A 16,867-nucleotide genomic window follows, 5' to 3' on the forward strand; every position below is an offset into this window, starting at 1 on the left:
AAGTGTGAATTTATATGAAGTAATTTTTAGCTGACCATAACATAGCAGGTATATTCATTGATGTGGTTTGGCTGTGTCCCCACTCAAATCTCTTCTTGAATTGTAATCCCTATGTGTCTGGGAAGAGAGCTGTTGGGAGGTGCTTGAATCATGTGGGTGGTTCCCCCATGCTGTTCTCGTGATAGAGAATGAGTTCTCAGGAGATCTGATGGTTTAAGGAGGGGCTCTTCCTCCTTCACACCTCACTCTTCTCTCTCCTGTTGCCATGTGAAGAAGATCCTTGTTTCCTCCTCTGCCATGATTGTAAGTTTCCTGAGGCCTCCCAGTCATGTGGAACTGTGAGTCAGTTAAGCCTCCTTTATGTATAAATTACCCAGTCTCGGGTATTTTTTTTTATAGACGTGTGAAAATGGACTAATACACCCATTGTTATGACTATAAAGGCTGAAACATGTCTTATTAGGGGTGGGTGAAACATGGAGTTAAACAACTGATTTAATGTTACCTAATTTTTCTGTAAATTAATTTATTTATTAAAATAATTTTTTAAAAAACAGCAGGAACAACAACAAAATCCTCCCTTATTGTTCCCTTGCTGTGCATTTTCACTGTCCTCACAGGCTCCCCTCTCTTAATGTGGAAAAAAATCCAAACATATCATTCAGTGATTGCCAGTTTTTCTTTCCTTACTTCTTCATTTATGTTTATCTTTCTTAAAAGTCCCCTGCAGAGTTGCCTTTTAAAATTTGTAATTGGCTTAATTTTTGTTTATTTATTTGGCAGGGAAGAGCAAGTTAGCACCTTGTACCAAAACATCAACATTGTGGAGCCAAGACTAATTCAGCCATATGAACATGTTATAAAGAACTTCATCCGCGAGATCAGACTTCAAAGCACAGAAATGGAAAATTTGGCCATTGCGGTGAAGAGGTATTGAAGTCCTTCCTTTATAAGTGGCTTGTGGGTTCTATAACTTGCTCTCTAACCTGGGTGGCAAATGGACTGAACTGCATTGTCACACTATGATATAGGTGGACTTCCTGAGCCTCAGGAGCCTAGAGCTTTCAAAATTAAGCCAGCACTGGAGAAGTAGGTCAGCTACCAATCACTCAATAGGTCATCATGATCCTATTATATAAACTCTTCAGGATCAATGATTGGTACGGAACAATTAAGAGATTTATCTTACATCCAGCTACTTAAAACACACAGGAAACTTTATCTAGAAAAGTATAGAACACTGAAGCCTGGCCTTGTTACCTACTTGTATGAGACTTTGAGAGCAGGTTACTTAATCTCCCTGAGTCTCAATTCCTGCATCTGCAAAATGAGGATGAACATCTTCATGTCCTCCTGGTGTTAAGACTTAGTGGACGATGTCATGGGTGAGTCCCTCACACTACCTACCACGTGGTGTGTACTCAGCAGTGCTGCATTGGCTCTCTCTACTCTCTAGCCCTCCTCACCTGCCCCACCCCCCTCTGAACTAAAGCCAAAAAACTATTGAACTCTTACTATATTACAATTCATATAAACCATAGCTAGCTTACATAGGATATCCTATTGGTGTTAACTGCTATGTCATGCAAAAAAAGAAATTATATGTATTGCAGTTCAAACATCAGCCTCTCTGCTCTCTGGAAGAACTGCATTCCTTTACTATATATTGGGAAAGAGAGGGCATTGTGCTTGTCACAGTTCTTGGGTGTTGTGTCCCACAGATGCACCTTGCTGCCATGTGTTCCACCAGGAGCTCCCAAGACGCTATGTACCCTGCTGGTTTCTGCCTGTCACTTGTAAACGTAGCCCCTTTCATAGGGGGGCTACCCTGTCTGCATAGGAGCGAGTGAGGGCTACAGGCCAGATTTTTTATTTTCAACTCCGCTGTCTCTTTATCCTTCCCATCCACATGATACTGAAACTATCTAGTTAAATATTTGGAGTAACTGAAGGACATTACAATGTAGGAAAGGAAATGCTTTAAATTCTTGATACTAAATAGGACCTTTCTTACACTAGTCAAGCAAAAGCTGATGTATTCACAAGGGATTTCTTATGAATATTTTCAGTACCTGGCTGATGTTTTTTTGTCTCAAGTTAGCCTTCTAGGGGCCTTCCAATAGGATAAAGGGCTCCAAACACTACAGCTCCAAATTCTGAAGAGCATGCTGGAGTGTGGATCCCAGAGCTGGCCTCCTTTAAGGTGTGACAAGCAGATACACACATTGATTCCTCTGAGCATCCAATAAATATTAAAACAGACAAACTCACAGCTACACACAGGTACACATGTAAGACCCACACAAAGATATGTGGGTACATACATACATACATACACATGCCCCCCATCTAAAGATAATACCATGTAAACCTGCAAGGGGAAAAAACAGACTAGCGTGCTTGAAGTTCTCATTACCAGCTAGGCTGCTTTCTCATGATGGAGTGAGCACATCACACTAATTTGAGCTGTGTTGGAGTCCCCATCCACTCCCTTCTGTGCTACTGGGGAGATCCAGAGCCAGACTCTATGCTGAGGCTAATCTCCTAAAGGCTCCTTTCTTAGCTGCCAAAGACCTCAGGAAGTGTTTAAATGGCTGCTTGTAAACCATTCCTTGCATTCTTAGCCATCCATCCTCACCTCTGTTTTTGATTGGGTTAGGGTTTCAGCCATTTTGCTCTGCATTGCACCTGAAAAACGGGTTTCCAGTGTCCTGATGGGAGTCCTAGACTAGGTCACAGTGGGCAGACATTTCATTACAAATTAGAAATTGCTGAGGCAAGCACTCTGTCATTATGCATCACCCTGATTTGTAAAAGAAGAAAAATGTTGCTCAGAAGTGAAAAAGTCAGAGAGTCCATTCAGGAGTAGTCCTAGATGTTTGGGATTGGATATCTAGAAGGAGTAGATGGGAAATGATGATAACAAAGGGAGAAAGGATATGTGGCTTAGTCATTTACAGTCCCAGAGTTGACCAAAATAACTACCAAACATTGCTATGGAGATACATAATTTCTAGACTTCAAATAGCAGGTATTTATAAGCAGAAATGAACTGATCTTCCAATCTTGGTTGACATAACCTTGGACAGGCTATAAGATGAGGAAGAAGTAAATAGGAACAGAAGATAATAATGTTACTGAAAATTTTACTTTGGGGTCTTCCCCGCCCCCACAATATTTCCTTGGAATTTTATGTGGTAGTTGGACTAACACATGAATAAATTGTGTTGTGAGGGAGTAATAAGTTGAAAGCAGGTAGGTTGCTATAGCAGAGACCTATCAAACTAGAAGACAGAATATCTTATATTTAAGCCCTATCATTTATTAAGAGCATGTCATTTGTCCAAATGAATCACCTCTAAAGCTTATGGTTTAGATGCAAATCAATGTGCTCTGCCTCCATTGAGATGTGATTTATAATTGCATTCATAACAGAAACAGAATGCTTCTAAAAGGTAACCTTACCTACATTCTAGAACTTTAGGGGACAGAAAAGAAATAATGATTGAGATCTTTTTTCCCTTCTGACTTTAACATATAACATTGTGAGTTTTATATAGGGAAATTTCAAAATTATATCTAAACATAATTTTGTCATGGAGTTTTTTTAAATCCAGGGTTGTAACTCAGTCATGAGAGCAAACTCTCAGCCCTGGATATCTTTATTCTTTGCCACAGTCTAGTTTAATATCACTTTATCCAATTTATTCATCTATTTAATATAATCAGGTACCGCATCGCGATGTTTTGGTCAATAGGGATTATGTAAATGACAGTGGTCCCATAAGAATATAACTGTAAATTTTTACTGTATCTATTCTCTAAGATAATACTGGATCTGGAATTATACTGGAAGTAACTGTAACACAAATACTGACCATTGTGTTACAGTTACTTCCAATATGGAGTACAGACCCATGCTGTACAGGTTTGCAGCCGAGGAGCAATAGGCTATACCACATAGCCTAGGTATATAGTGAGCTCTACTAGCTAGGTTGGCGTAAATACTCTCTATGATGCTTACAAAATGACAAAAGTCTCCTAAAGACACATTTCTCAGAATGTATACTAGTTGTTAAGGAATGCATGACTGTATCTAGTTTTAAAATCATTTTACACCAAAATGGTAAAATTGCCAATCTCATTTTATTATGTGGCAGGAATGGGGAATACCATTTTGAATGGTATGTTTCTCTTCGTTTGTAATATGTGGGGCTTAAAATAGATGACTCTGAAGTTTCTCTTCATGTTTCAAGTTCAAGAGTATAGTGAAAAGACGTGCATCCTTTTGAATTTCAGAGCCCAGGACAAGGCAGCTATGCAGTTGAGTGAGTTGGAAGAGGAAATGGATCAGAGGATTCAAGCTGCAGAACATAAGACACGGAAAGATGTGAGTTTCTGGGATTGACCATTATTCAGCAGATCTTTGTGAAGTGCTTTATATAGAGAGGGCCCAGGCACTCTTCTGGGTGTCACGCATAGGTTCAGCAAGTCCAGGTTCTCACAGAGGCTCCCAGCAAAGGAATTTTTACTGGTGGTGGTTTTTGGGGGATGGCGTAAGAAGAAATAGAAATAATAATCAAATAAACAAGCAAAGCATGTAAGTTCAGATAGTGAAAACTGCAATAAAGATACAACCTGCGTAATAGTGACTGGGAGAGGAGGCTGCTTAGGTTGGGAGCTAGAGGCCTCTCTGAAGGGGTAACATCAGAGACAAGGCCTTGGGAGAAGGCAGAGCCAGCCTTTGTAGAGAAGGTGGCTTGACATTCCATACCTGTTTCACTGCCCACACCCACTGCCCACTTTAAATCTAGATTAGAGTGAAATTAAAATTCTGTCTTCAAACTTTGGTGTTTTATAATGGAATATAGTCATCACCTGGTACCCGCAGGGGATTGGTTCTGGGACTCCCCCACAACCCCACATACCAAAATCTGCATGCTCGAGTTTTTATACAAATGATGTATATTTACATACAACCTGCACATATCCTCCAGTATACTTTAAATCATCTCTGGATGACTTATAATACCTAATATTTAATATAATATAAATGCTTTGTAAATAGGTCTTATACTGTATCTTTATCTGCATCACTTTTACTGCTTTTTAAAATGTTTTCAATCTTCAGTGGTCGAATTAGCAAATACAGAACCTGTGGATATGAAGGGCTGACTGTACCTTTTTTCAGCATTATAGGAACCCTTTAAAGTTGAAAGTTTTATGTTACCTTCAGTGATTTCCATTGAAGAAAGAATTTTTTCTTATAAAATATTTGTGGGTGATTACTATTTATTAAAAACAGAAAATAGACAGTGTTAGGTTAAAAATTCCACTTTTGTTTATTCATTTGCCCTGTTAACACTGAGTGGCAGCAAAATAATGTGCAAGTGGCCTAAATGTCAGCATCTGGGAGACCTTTGTTTACATCCAGGCCCTGATCTTATCTAGGTGGCATTAGGAAAATAACTCAACCTCTAAGCCTTTGTTATTCCATCTCTAAAATGGAATGATGTGATCTACGTGCCTTCACAGGGTTAAACATGATGATCTATATAAAGTGCCTGGCACAGTGCCTGCGATGTGGTGGCTGCACCCTGGTTGTTACTGTCCTGCTCTTTCCTGTGGCTCTGTATTGTTGATTCCTTTTAGATTCTTTGCCTTAAATGACTTTACCACACATGTGCTCTGGGGTGTCTTTATCGTCCTATCTCTTCATAAAAAGTTTAAATAGAAGCTGGACGTCATATTCAAACACATAAATGGCTCAAGGTTAATGGTCCAGCTTCAGAGCAATGGATAACCCCTTCTTCTGTTAGTACTTTCCTTTCTGTAAAAAGGGAAGAGTAAAATCATTTTTATGCCTTTTTTCCTCTCCATCTATTGTGTTTAATCTGTGCACTCAGTCATTCATCAAACACTTATCAAGCACATGTGTTATTCTGTCATCGTATCTCATTGCTTCTTCCAGGTTACTGCCTCCCAGATTTGTTGTTGGTAATGGGGATATTACCATGGCCCCCACCTGTTATAACTTCATGTTTTGTTAATGACAACATCTTTAGTTTCCTTGGCTTCAGTCCAGAGGGGGCAAACCTGTGCATCCATGGCATCATTTCTCTATCCAACAGCAGTGACACATGTGGCCCATCAGCCATTACATCTACACATGGTCTCCAAACCTCTGCATGCCAGTCCAGGACCTCACTGCCAGCTGAGCAGCTTTGGCCCTGTGAGGAACCTTGTTTGCCTGCCCATCCGTATCCACCTCACACGTTTCTAAACACAACTTCTATGGACTAACATGCCCAGGCCAGTCTAAGATTTTCCCTAATTTCCTTCCGTTCCACACAGCTCCCCTCAGCTCCCCCGGGTTCTTCACCCCCAGCCCTGGCCCAGTGGTCTTGCTGTGCATAACTCTGCTTTGGCTCCAGCTGTTTTCTTTGCCTTGATATGGGCTCCTCACTCCTTTCCTCCTTCCTAAATTCTGCAAAGCTCAGAGGAATCCTCACTTTCTTCTTCATGCCCTCCCCTGCTCCTCTAGCCACATTTACCTCTTCCTGACCTTGACTACCATGGCATAATACAGCATATATTGCATTTTTTCAGGTTTTTTTAAAAAAAAAAAACGGTAACAGCTTTATGGAGGTATAATTGGCGTGCAATAAACTGCACATAAAGTACAGAATATGTGAAGTTTGGACATATGTATACCATGGAACCATTCCCATAGGCAAGATCATGGGCATAACTATCCACTCTAGAAGTTTCTTCATGCCCCTTGAAGGTATAACAAGCCTTCCTTCCTCCTTTTTTTTTTTTTTTTGACTCTTTCTGCCAGACAATCATTGTTGTATCTTCTGTCATTGTAGATTAGTTTGAAGTTTTCAGAACTGTAGAGAAATGGAATCATGCAGTATATATTACTATTTCTTGTCTGGCTTCTTCCACACAGCATAATTATTTTGAGACTTATTCATGTAATCAATAGTGTTTTTTTCTTTTTCATTGCTGAGTAGTATTCCATTATATAGGGGTACCACAGTGTTTAGCCATTCATCTGTTGAAGGATATTTGAGTTATTTCCGATTTTTGGTTATTGCAAATTAAGGCCCTATGAATATGCATGGGCACATTTTTATATAGACATATACTTTATTCCTCTTGAGTAAATTCCTGGAGTGGAATGGGTTGATCATCTGTGTAGATGAATCTGTATTTTTATAAGTTGTTGCCAACATGATTTCCAGAGTGGTTGTACAGTTGTATGTTTCAATGAGCAATGTATGATAATCCTGTTCTTTTAGCCTCCTAATCGATGTGTAGAGGAATCTCACTGTGGTTTTAACTTGCATCTCTCTAATGACTAGTTATGCGGAGGATCTTTTCATGTGTTCATTTGCCATGTGTACAATTTTTTTTTTTTTTTGCTGAAGTATCTTGTTAAAATCTTTGACTCATTAAAAATACAGTTTTCTTTAAATTACTGTGTTTTGAGAGTTCTTTTTATATTCTGAATACAAGTCTTTTATCAGCTACGTGATGTACAAATACTTTCACCTGCACTGTGACCTCTCTTTTTATTCTCTTAACTGTATCTTTAACTTATTAATTTTGATGAATTATAATTTATCAGTTTTGTTCATGGACCATACTTTTCATGTGGTATTTAAAAATCTTTAACCCAATCTCACAAAGATTTTCTCCCATTTTATCTTCTGTGTGTTTTATTGTTTTAGGTTACATTTAGGATCCATTTTGTATTTGGTGCCAAGATATGGATTAGTGTTCATATTTTTTTGCATGTAGATATCCAATTGTTCCTGCACCTTTATTAAACAGAAGACTAACCATTTTCCACTGAATTGCCTCTGCACTTTATCCAAAATCAGTTTTCTCTATTTGTGTGGGTTTATTTCTGGGCTCTCTGTTCTATTCCATTGATTGATTTGTCTATCATTATGCTAATATTACATTATCTTGATACCTATTGGTTTATAATAAGTCTTGCAATCAAATAGTATTAGTTCTTAAACTGTACTTTTTAAAAGTTTTTTTGTCTATGTTAATTGCTTTAATTTCCATAGAATCAGCCTGTCAATTTCTTTAAAAAAAAAAAAAAAAAGCAAACAAAAACTATCAGTCTGCAGGGAGTTTGACTGAACTTTGCTACATATATAGATCAATTTGGGGAGAATTGACATCTTAACAATATTGAAAATATGATTTATCTCTCCATTTATTTATGTCTTCTTTCAGCACTGTTTTGTTATTCAGTGTACAGATCTTGTACATCTTAGATTTACTCTTAGTATGTCATATTTTGATGAAACTATAAATAGTATTTCTAAAAATTTTAATTTCTGATTGTTCATTGTGAATGTATAGGAATACATTTGAGTTTTGAGTATTGGTTGGTCTTGAATTCTGTTGCATTACTTACATTGCATATACATAGTGCCTTTTTGTTAGTAGATTTTGTCAGATTTTCCAGGGTGATAATTATGAAACATATGACTAAAAACAGTTTTATTTGTCTTTCTGATTTGGATGGTGCTTTTAATTTTTCTTGCCTTATTGCACTGGTTAGAGAATAAAAGAGATGAGAACATTGAATGTGATGTTAGTGGTGTATTGTTCATAGATGCCTTTATTAAGTGGAGTAGGGTTCCTTCTGTTCCTAGTTTGCTGAATATTATTGTTGTTGCTGTTATTTTAATCGGGAATGGATGTTGGATTTTGTCAAATATTTTTTCTGTCATTACTTATGGTTATATTTTTTCTCTTTTAGAATATTAATGTGGTGAATTACATTGATTGATTTTTGAATATTAAAACAAACTTGCATGTGAGATAGGCCCTAATTAGTTACGATGTATTACCCTTTTTATAGATTGCTGAATTTTACTTATTTTTGCATTTATATGCAGAAGAGATATTGGTTTGTACTTTTAACACCTTTGTCTGATTTTGGTGACTGGGAAATTCTGGTCTCATAGAATGAGTTGGGATGTATTCTCTCCATTCCACTTTGCTGGAAGTTTGTGAAGAGTTGATCTGAACCACCACCATTTCTCACCTGCATTACTGTAACAATTTCTTATCTGATCTCTCAGCATCTAGCTGTCACAGGTTGGGAATGAAATAGGCTAGTGATCATTTCCTTTATGGAGCTCTGGATAAAGTATTTTTAAACCCTAAAATGTTTATGTTTGGGTTTGTGGCTGTGGATCTAATAAAGAGACTTGCAGTCAAGTCCATTTTTGATGTCAGGAAGGCTGCCTTATTAGCATCTCATTGTGAGGCCTCTGTGTCTTCATCCGCTTGTGGGCATGCAATACTTGTTGCTTCACCTATAAAGCTGGATGAAGTCAGGATAGCCCCTTTTTAAAAAGTGACCATAAGGGTAGATGTTGCTCTTTTGCTAAGCATTTCACATGGATTACTTAATTTATATGGATTATTTAACTTGGATTATTTAATTTAATCCTCACAATAGGTAAAAAAGAAAATGGAGGTATGCATAAGTTTAGCAACTTGCTCAGTCACCACAGCCAGTGAGTGGGCAGTAAGACAGGCTACCTCTGGCAAGTATTCAGATGTGGGGGCATGCTGCAGGGATGCCCTAGCTTACCCTCTAGCAGACTGATTTCCCATCACATCTCCCTGTTTTTTCTTTTATTTTTGGTATCATTTCCTGAAATTGCCTTCTTTTCTGTCTCCTCCACTAGAATGCATGAGAACATCAGTTTTATTGTCCCCCTCTGTCCCCATGTCCCCAGTGCCTAGAACCTTTGGTAGGTGATCAGTGAATATTTGTACACTGAATTTTACTGGCTATCAACATGAAACTATTTGAATACTGAATGTAGGATATAAAATTATATAATTTATTAAGAGAAAAGGAAATTTAAAGATGTCTAAGACCATGGGAGCTTCTGAATGGCAGTCCCTTGACCTCCTGGAGTACGTTATTGTCATTCTCTGCTCCAGAAGAACTGGAAGGGACACCTTTGAGAAGTACCGGCCCACAGGGAAGCACTTTGCATAGAAATTTGCAGTAATGTGATTGGGATTTAGATAAGGCATCAGCTCTAGGGAAAAGGGTGCACCTGGGTTGCCTCTGTGAGTCCTGATGACATGATAGGATTCCGGCGAGCACCGCAGCCCTTCACCATGCCCTGTCTTGTAACTACTTATAGCAATAATGAATTAATTGGTTGATGTGCTACAGCCTCTATCACAATGTGAGTAATAGTCTTAGAAGTGTCACTCCTGGGCGAGGTGTGTATGTAGGTGTGGGATTCTGCACTTTGGTTTTGTAGGTTTCAATTCCAAAACTGCTGTACATTTGAAGTTACTGGTTTCCCTCCAATATCCCTTCTCACCCTCTCTGTGTAGGAGAACTGAGGTCAGCCTTAATTTGACACAAAATATTTCTCACCTGTCGGATTTTAAATGTTGTTTAAGAGGGTGAACCTGTTTAAATGAACAAAATCTTTTTTTTTTCTTTTAGGAAAAACGCAAAGCTGAGGAAGCCCTTAGTGACCTCAGACGTCAGTATGAAACTGAAGTAGGAGATCTGCAAGTGACCATTAAAAAGCTGAGAAAGGTAGGCATGTGGCACCTGGACTTTAGGAACAGCCTCAGCGTCTAAGTGTATCTAAACTATTAACAACCAAAAACATTTGGCAGATGGATCAGATTTCAGAATCAAGGAACTTCTTGGAATTACCTTTTTTTTTTTTTATACTTTTTGAGACTGAGTCTCACTCTGTCACCCAGGCCAGAGTGCAGTGGCACGACCTTGGCTTGCTGCAACCTCCACCTCCTGGGTTCAAAAAATTCTCCTGTCTCAGCCTCCTGAGTAGCTGAGGATTACAGCCATCACAACTGGCTAATTTTTCGATTTTTATTAGAGACAGGGTTTCACCATGTTAGCCAGGGTTGACTCGAACTCCTGACCTCAGGTGATCCGCATGCCTCAGTTTCCCAAAGTGCTGGGATTACAGGTATGAGCCACTGCACCCAGCCTGAAAGACCTTCTTTTAAGGCCCCTCGAGTTCCTCTTCTGTTTCCAAGGGCCACCTGTCTTTTACACAGACCTAATAAATATTTCTGGTCCCTTCACCCGTTGTCCATAAAACTTTAGTTTTCTTTCCTTGGTCTTCACCAGCTCAGTACTCTCAAGTCCCTCGTGTCTAGTGGACTGCATGCTTCATGACTGTTTTTCTTGGTCATGTCAAGTATCCCTAGGTCCCTACCCTTAGCTTATTGCAAAGTGCATGGTAAGTATTCAGAGAATATTTACTGAATGAAATGAATATTGCTCTTCGAAGTAGAAAATTTCAGATCTAGGGTATGCTGATCACCATGAGTCACCAATTTTTGAAGAGGACCAGAACTTGTTGAGTGTGAGCAAAGATGTGATTCGTTTTTTTTTGTTGTTGTTTGTTTTTTGTTGTTTTTTAATGTGGTTGGGTTTTGGCTTTTTCTCTGGTTTGTAATGAGCAGGTTCTGTTTTACTCAGTAATGCTCTGACAGTTGTTTAACAGGTGCTCTGTAGGCAGGGAGGGGAGAGGAGGATGTGTATCATTTGTCAATGTCCGTGGTATAAATACTGCTGTCGTTACTGATTTCATGCTACCAAGTTGATATCACTGAATTTAAGGTTGAGAAGAGATGCTTAAAGTAGACTCTCACCTGCCAGTACAGGCTGGCCCCAGCACTGTACGAGACACACTTCTTGCATGTGTTTTTTTTTTTTCCCATAACTAATGAGAATGTCCTAGCTAAAATGAAAATGGATAACTAAAAAAGAAGTAACCTTGCTGTGCATGGTGGCACATACCTGTAATCCCAGTACTTTGGAAGACTGAGGCAGGAGGATTGCTTGTGCTCAGGCGGTCAAGACCAGCCTGGGCAACATAATGAGATCCCACCACTCAGATTTTATTGATTTTAGTTATTTAATAAGCATTTATTGAACTCACCATGAAGAAAACATAGATGCAGCTGACACTAACTCTGCTCTTAAAAAAATCTTTAAGGCGGGGAGCTAAGACATTTCTAAATAATTATATGCAGAATGGAAAGTGTTAAATGCAGATAATACAAAGGAGAATAGAAAGATTCAGATTCCAATGTAGCATAACTAAAAAAAGCAAGAATTTGATTGCTTAATAGTTGAATGCTTTCCAGAAAGGGCTTTTCAGTTGTTTCCAAGAAAGTTCATTTCATAATAAAACTCCTTTTTCAAATGTTTAAATTATTTAGAACAAAATTTCAAATCCTTATGGAGTTTATGTAGTTTAATGATTTATAAAGTCTCAAAATGTTGAAAATTGATGGCTTCTAGAATTCTCATATGTATATTCAAGGATAGTCCTAAACTTAACCAAAGCAATTCAGAGTGAGTTTGTAAGCACACAACTTTTATTTGCTCTTTCAGCTCGAAGAACAGTCAAAACACCTAAGTCAAAAGGAAGATGTGGCTGCATTGAAAAAACAAATTTATGATTTATCAATGGTAAGAATTACCTTTTTACTAACAGAAATGCAGTTCCTGTTAGACTACATAGTCATGGTCTTATTTTAGTGGAAGAGCAGCTTAAAGAGAAATTAATACTATATTTAGAAAAATTTCTTAAAATACCTTTGATCAAAGATACTATTTATGCTGGCTTTTCTCCTCGATAATATGCCACTTACTGTGAAAGCTTTTTACTTATTTTTCATACAAAGTAGTAAAGGCATAGTGCTTAAATTTTATATAACATAGTTAACCCTGTATTCTTCAAGCATCAGCTCTGGTCTGTATCCCTGGCTTTGTGATGAGGATATTAATGCCTTGCCCCTTCCTCCAAGTTTTTTCTTTTCTGTCCCTTTTCCATATTATGCCAGACCATCTTTATTTTAGTACTAACAAAATTGATAAGCTTTACATCTCTTTCTGTTATCTTTGCTAAGTTTTATTTATTTTGATTTTAGATTAACTCCCAAATTTGAAAGCAAATAAAGAGCATTTTCTTTAGTATGATTCTATGTTTTCACTGCAGAGCTAAGAAGTGAGTGAGGCTTGCATTTCTTTCTCTCCTTTCATTATCTCTCTTTCACTTAAAAGAAGGTTCCCAGCTTCATGGTCAAATGAATTTGTAGTTCCAAATTGTCCACATCTTAGTTGGCTTTTTATTTGGATAATGATATTCCTATAGAGTTATTTGCTTTTCTTGGATTTTCTGGTTCAGTTTTTGGTTTCTTGTTGCAAAAAGAAACTCTAACATTTTCATGATATCACTGATACCTTAAGGCTCCTTTATTCTTTCCAATGCATGAAATTTATTTAGCTTTTCTCCTTGAAGATATTAATTTGGGAGTCTATAAAATTTCAGTTCTTATTAAACTGATCGTTTTTTAAACTTGCTACCCATATGTTCTGCAATTTTTCACTGGGCCTTTCACTGAATTGCAGCATTTTGCATATTACAGTTTTTTTTTGTTGGGAAGAGGGTTTCATCCTCACTTTGCCATAGCACATCCTAAGAAACTTTTTCAGAAAAATCCTTTGAGGGAGAAATTTTCTGTTTTTGAATGTTTGAGAATGTCTGCATTCCCCCTCACAATTTATTAAGTTGTGTAAATAAATAGAATTTTCCGGGACTTATTAATTTAATTCTTTCTAGGTACCATTTTTTTTTTTTTTTCAAATACCTGGCAGTTGTTGGTGATCTGTTCATGTTTTAAAGTGAAGGACTAGCTCGGTCACTTGTAGCTGGCGTAGGAGTCCTGTGGGACTGTGTGAACAGATTTGCTCACCTCAAGGCCTCTCTCCCTAGAGAATGTCTTCATAGGAGCTCTGTGTGTGAAGCTGGCAGGGGACGCCAGTTGGGACCATTATGAATGGGACAGGGATATTCAGAGAGAAGCCTTAGCTTTCCTTAAAGGAGCCACCCGGTTTAAAAGGATAACCTCTGTTTTGTCTTTGGAATCCACTCTGGCTCTCTACTATTGTTTGCTAGGGAAAGATGGGATGGGCTTGGTGGGAGGGGTGCCACCTTATACAGTTTTAATCTCTCTTTCCAACCCCATATCTGGTTCTGTCTTTCTGGGGTTCAGCCTGGCCACTTGTCTTCTTCTGGGTTCTGTGTCAAAACCTTGAACACACTTCCTCTAGACTTCCATTTCCCCACACTCTTCTTTTTGGGAGAACATTTTGATTAGTTTCCATTTTCCAGAAGTGTGTTTAAGTCACTTGAATGCTCTGGGTCCCTTTTCCATTCTTGTAATTGTAATTGGTTCATTTCCTTTCGCATTTCATTTTAATGAGGTTTTGAGAGGGAAAAAAGACAAATTCATGTACTCCGTCCATCATCTTGAAGGGATGTTTCCAATATTATTTTAAGAAAATATAGAGATTTTCAAATTGCACTGTTTTATTTTTAAGTGCAAAACTTAAAATATTAAGCGATAGAATTTATTTGTAAAAAGTAGCCAGTGTATCTGGTAATAGGTACTATTGATTCCACAGAATATTTATCAATAACTTTATAGCTCTCATTAAATAAAGCAGAAATTCAAATGTTTGTTGTCAGTTAATTTGCCAATACTGTGTTGAAATACATCATGATAAACTCCACTGTTAATAGTTTGGCATCAGATATCAAGCGTAAAAAATGAAGAACAACTTTGAGGATTTAGATTTCTGATACTTTATTAAGTTATAATAATTTCAGATTACCTTGAATTGACAAATAGTTCTTTGAACACTGAGATTTGAAGAGTTGTGGAAGGATGGGAATGGTATGGGGGGTGACATGACACTTCACTTCATTTCTGCCAGGCGGAGGAAAATCTGAATCTAATGACCTCCATTTTTCCTTTTATCCAGGAAAATCAGAAAGTTAAGAAAGACCTTTTAGAAGCACAGACAAACATAGCCTTTCTTCAGAGTGAATTAGATGCTTTGAAAAGTGATTATGCTGATCAGAGTCTGAATACTGAAAGGTATGAACTTGACCTTTTATTTGTTAGTTTGAGTAGAATATTGAGATGATCAGGCAAAAGAAACTCAGCTATGGAATAATAAAGAGTTAGTAACTTTCCTAATATCTTTCTTACTTTCTAATGATTTTATTTTCAATATCAGATTTCTTAGTGTTTTTTATGTTTTTAATTTTTTAGAGCAAACAGAATAATTAATTATTGTCTGCTTAGGCTAGTGCAAGGCTTAATAAATGTTTGAATTAACTGGGAGCTAAAAGAACATGCCTACAGTGCCAAGGGTCAGTACTTATTGAAGTGCTTTGAAATCAGGAATCCTGGCCATAAAACATAAGAAAGGGAAAAGTAGACAAGTCTATTTTTGTGGGTGTTAGTTTTGCAGTATTGTGTTAATACCATAAGACCTAATACACACACATACACTCACAGACTAATACCATAAGACCTAATACACACACATACACTCATATATAAGGAACATAGACATGGATATTTTTTATATGGCTGGTAAATATAAAATGCATAGATATGTGTATATGTGTATATCCCCCAGGACATGCACACTTGGGAAAAATATCTTTTTTTGGGTTTGTTTGTAAACTTTAATTATAATTAAGGTCTTATAAGAGAAAACAGTGAAATACTTATTGTTTACTACATATAATCTCTGAAGTAGATAAAGAGTTATGAGTGGAGAGTGTGTGTGTGTGTATATATGTATATAGATATTATATATTATATGTATTTATATATGTATATATTATATATATTATATATTATGCTATATATTATATAGTATATTTTATATATTAATATATAATATGATATAATAAATATCTATAATGTATTATAATAATATAATATATACTATATTTATAGTACATATTATATTAATAATATATATTACATATTATTACATATTATATGTTATATATTATAATATGATTTTTTTCTCCCAAGTAGAAATATACCCACTCTGTCTTCTCCCCAAGTAGAAATATATATATTATATATATTCTAATATATATTATTATATATATTTTAATATAAATATAAAATAATATATATCATATTATTATATATATTATAACCCAAATAATACATATAATAATTTATATATCATATATAAATATATAAAATATATATATTTATGTTACATATTTTTATATAATGTATATTAAATAATATGTATATTTTATATATATATATATTATGTGAATTTAGTTGGGGATAAAAAGCAAAAAGATTATAGTGTTTAATGACAGAGGAGCTAAAAACCATCAGAAGTAGTACCAAGAACATAGTCATGGTTTGAGTTAATTGCTGTGTGATCACAGAAGAGGTTTTGTTTTAGTTCAGAAAAGGTGAAGAACTGTATTAAAGAGGTGCTGCTGGAGGGGAGCCTAGGTGGAAAGATAGCTCTGTGCTGGGAAAGGGGGAAGAGGCAGCCAGGATGGTGACATCAGCAACTCAGAGCAGGTGTCACTGCTGCCTGCCAGGCACCGTCCTGGTCCTTCACAAGCATTAACTGATCCAGTCCACATAACACCCAATGAGACAGGGACTTTCATTATGTCCATTTTACAGATGGTAAAAGAGAGTCTCAGAGATGTTCCAAGTGAGGAAGTAACCAAAGCAGGGGCCAGAACATAGGGGAGGATAGGGCTTAGGGAAAGGTGAGACCACAAGGCAAAAAGAGACATTTTTTTTCTTTCTTTTTTTTTAAATTATACTTTAAGTTCTAGGGTACATGTGCAGAACATGCAGGATTGTTACATAGGTATACATGTGCCTTGGTGATTTGCTGCATCCATACCCCCATCATCTATGTTAGGTATTTCTCCTAATGTTATCCCTCCCTAATCCC

At 36.9% G+C, this 16,867-nt stretch overlaps 1 protein-coding gene across 1 annotated transcript in view; it reads left to right on the forward strand.

Annotated features, from left to right (window-relative positions):
• RASEF (RAS and EF-hand domain containing) overlaps nucleotides 1-16,867 on the forward strand; it is a 75,250-nt gene that overhangs the window by 29,021 nt on the left and 29,362 nt on the right. Inside the window, exons 2-6 of the mRNA XM_032290847.1 lie at nucleotides 784-930; nucleotides 4,300-4,390; nucleotides 10,517-10,612; nucleotides 12,452-12,529; nucleotides 14,888-15,003. Coding sequence (XP_032146738.1) covers nucleotides 784-930; nucleotides 4,300-4,390; nucleotides 10,517-10,612; nucleotides 12,452-12,529; nucleotides 14,888-15,003 — 528 coding nt within the window. The remainder of the gene's footprint in view (nucleotides 1-783; nucleotides 931-4,299; nucleotides 4,391-10,516; nucleotides 10,613-12,451; nucleotides 12,530-14,887; nucleotides 15,004-16,867) is intronic.

The sequence above is a fragment of the Sapajus apella genome, unplaced genomic scaffold, assembly GCF_009761245.1.
Source record: "Sapajus apella isolate SASKATOON/1434 unplaced genomic scaffold, GSC_monkey_1.0 scaffold24, whole genome shotgun sequence".
Taxonomy (NCBI): domain Eukaryota; kingdom Metazoa; phylum Chordata; class Mammalia; order Primates; family Cebidae; genus Sapajus; species Sapajus apella.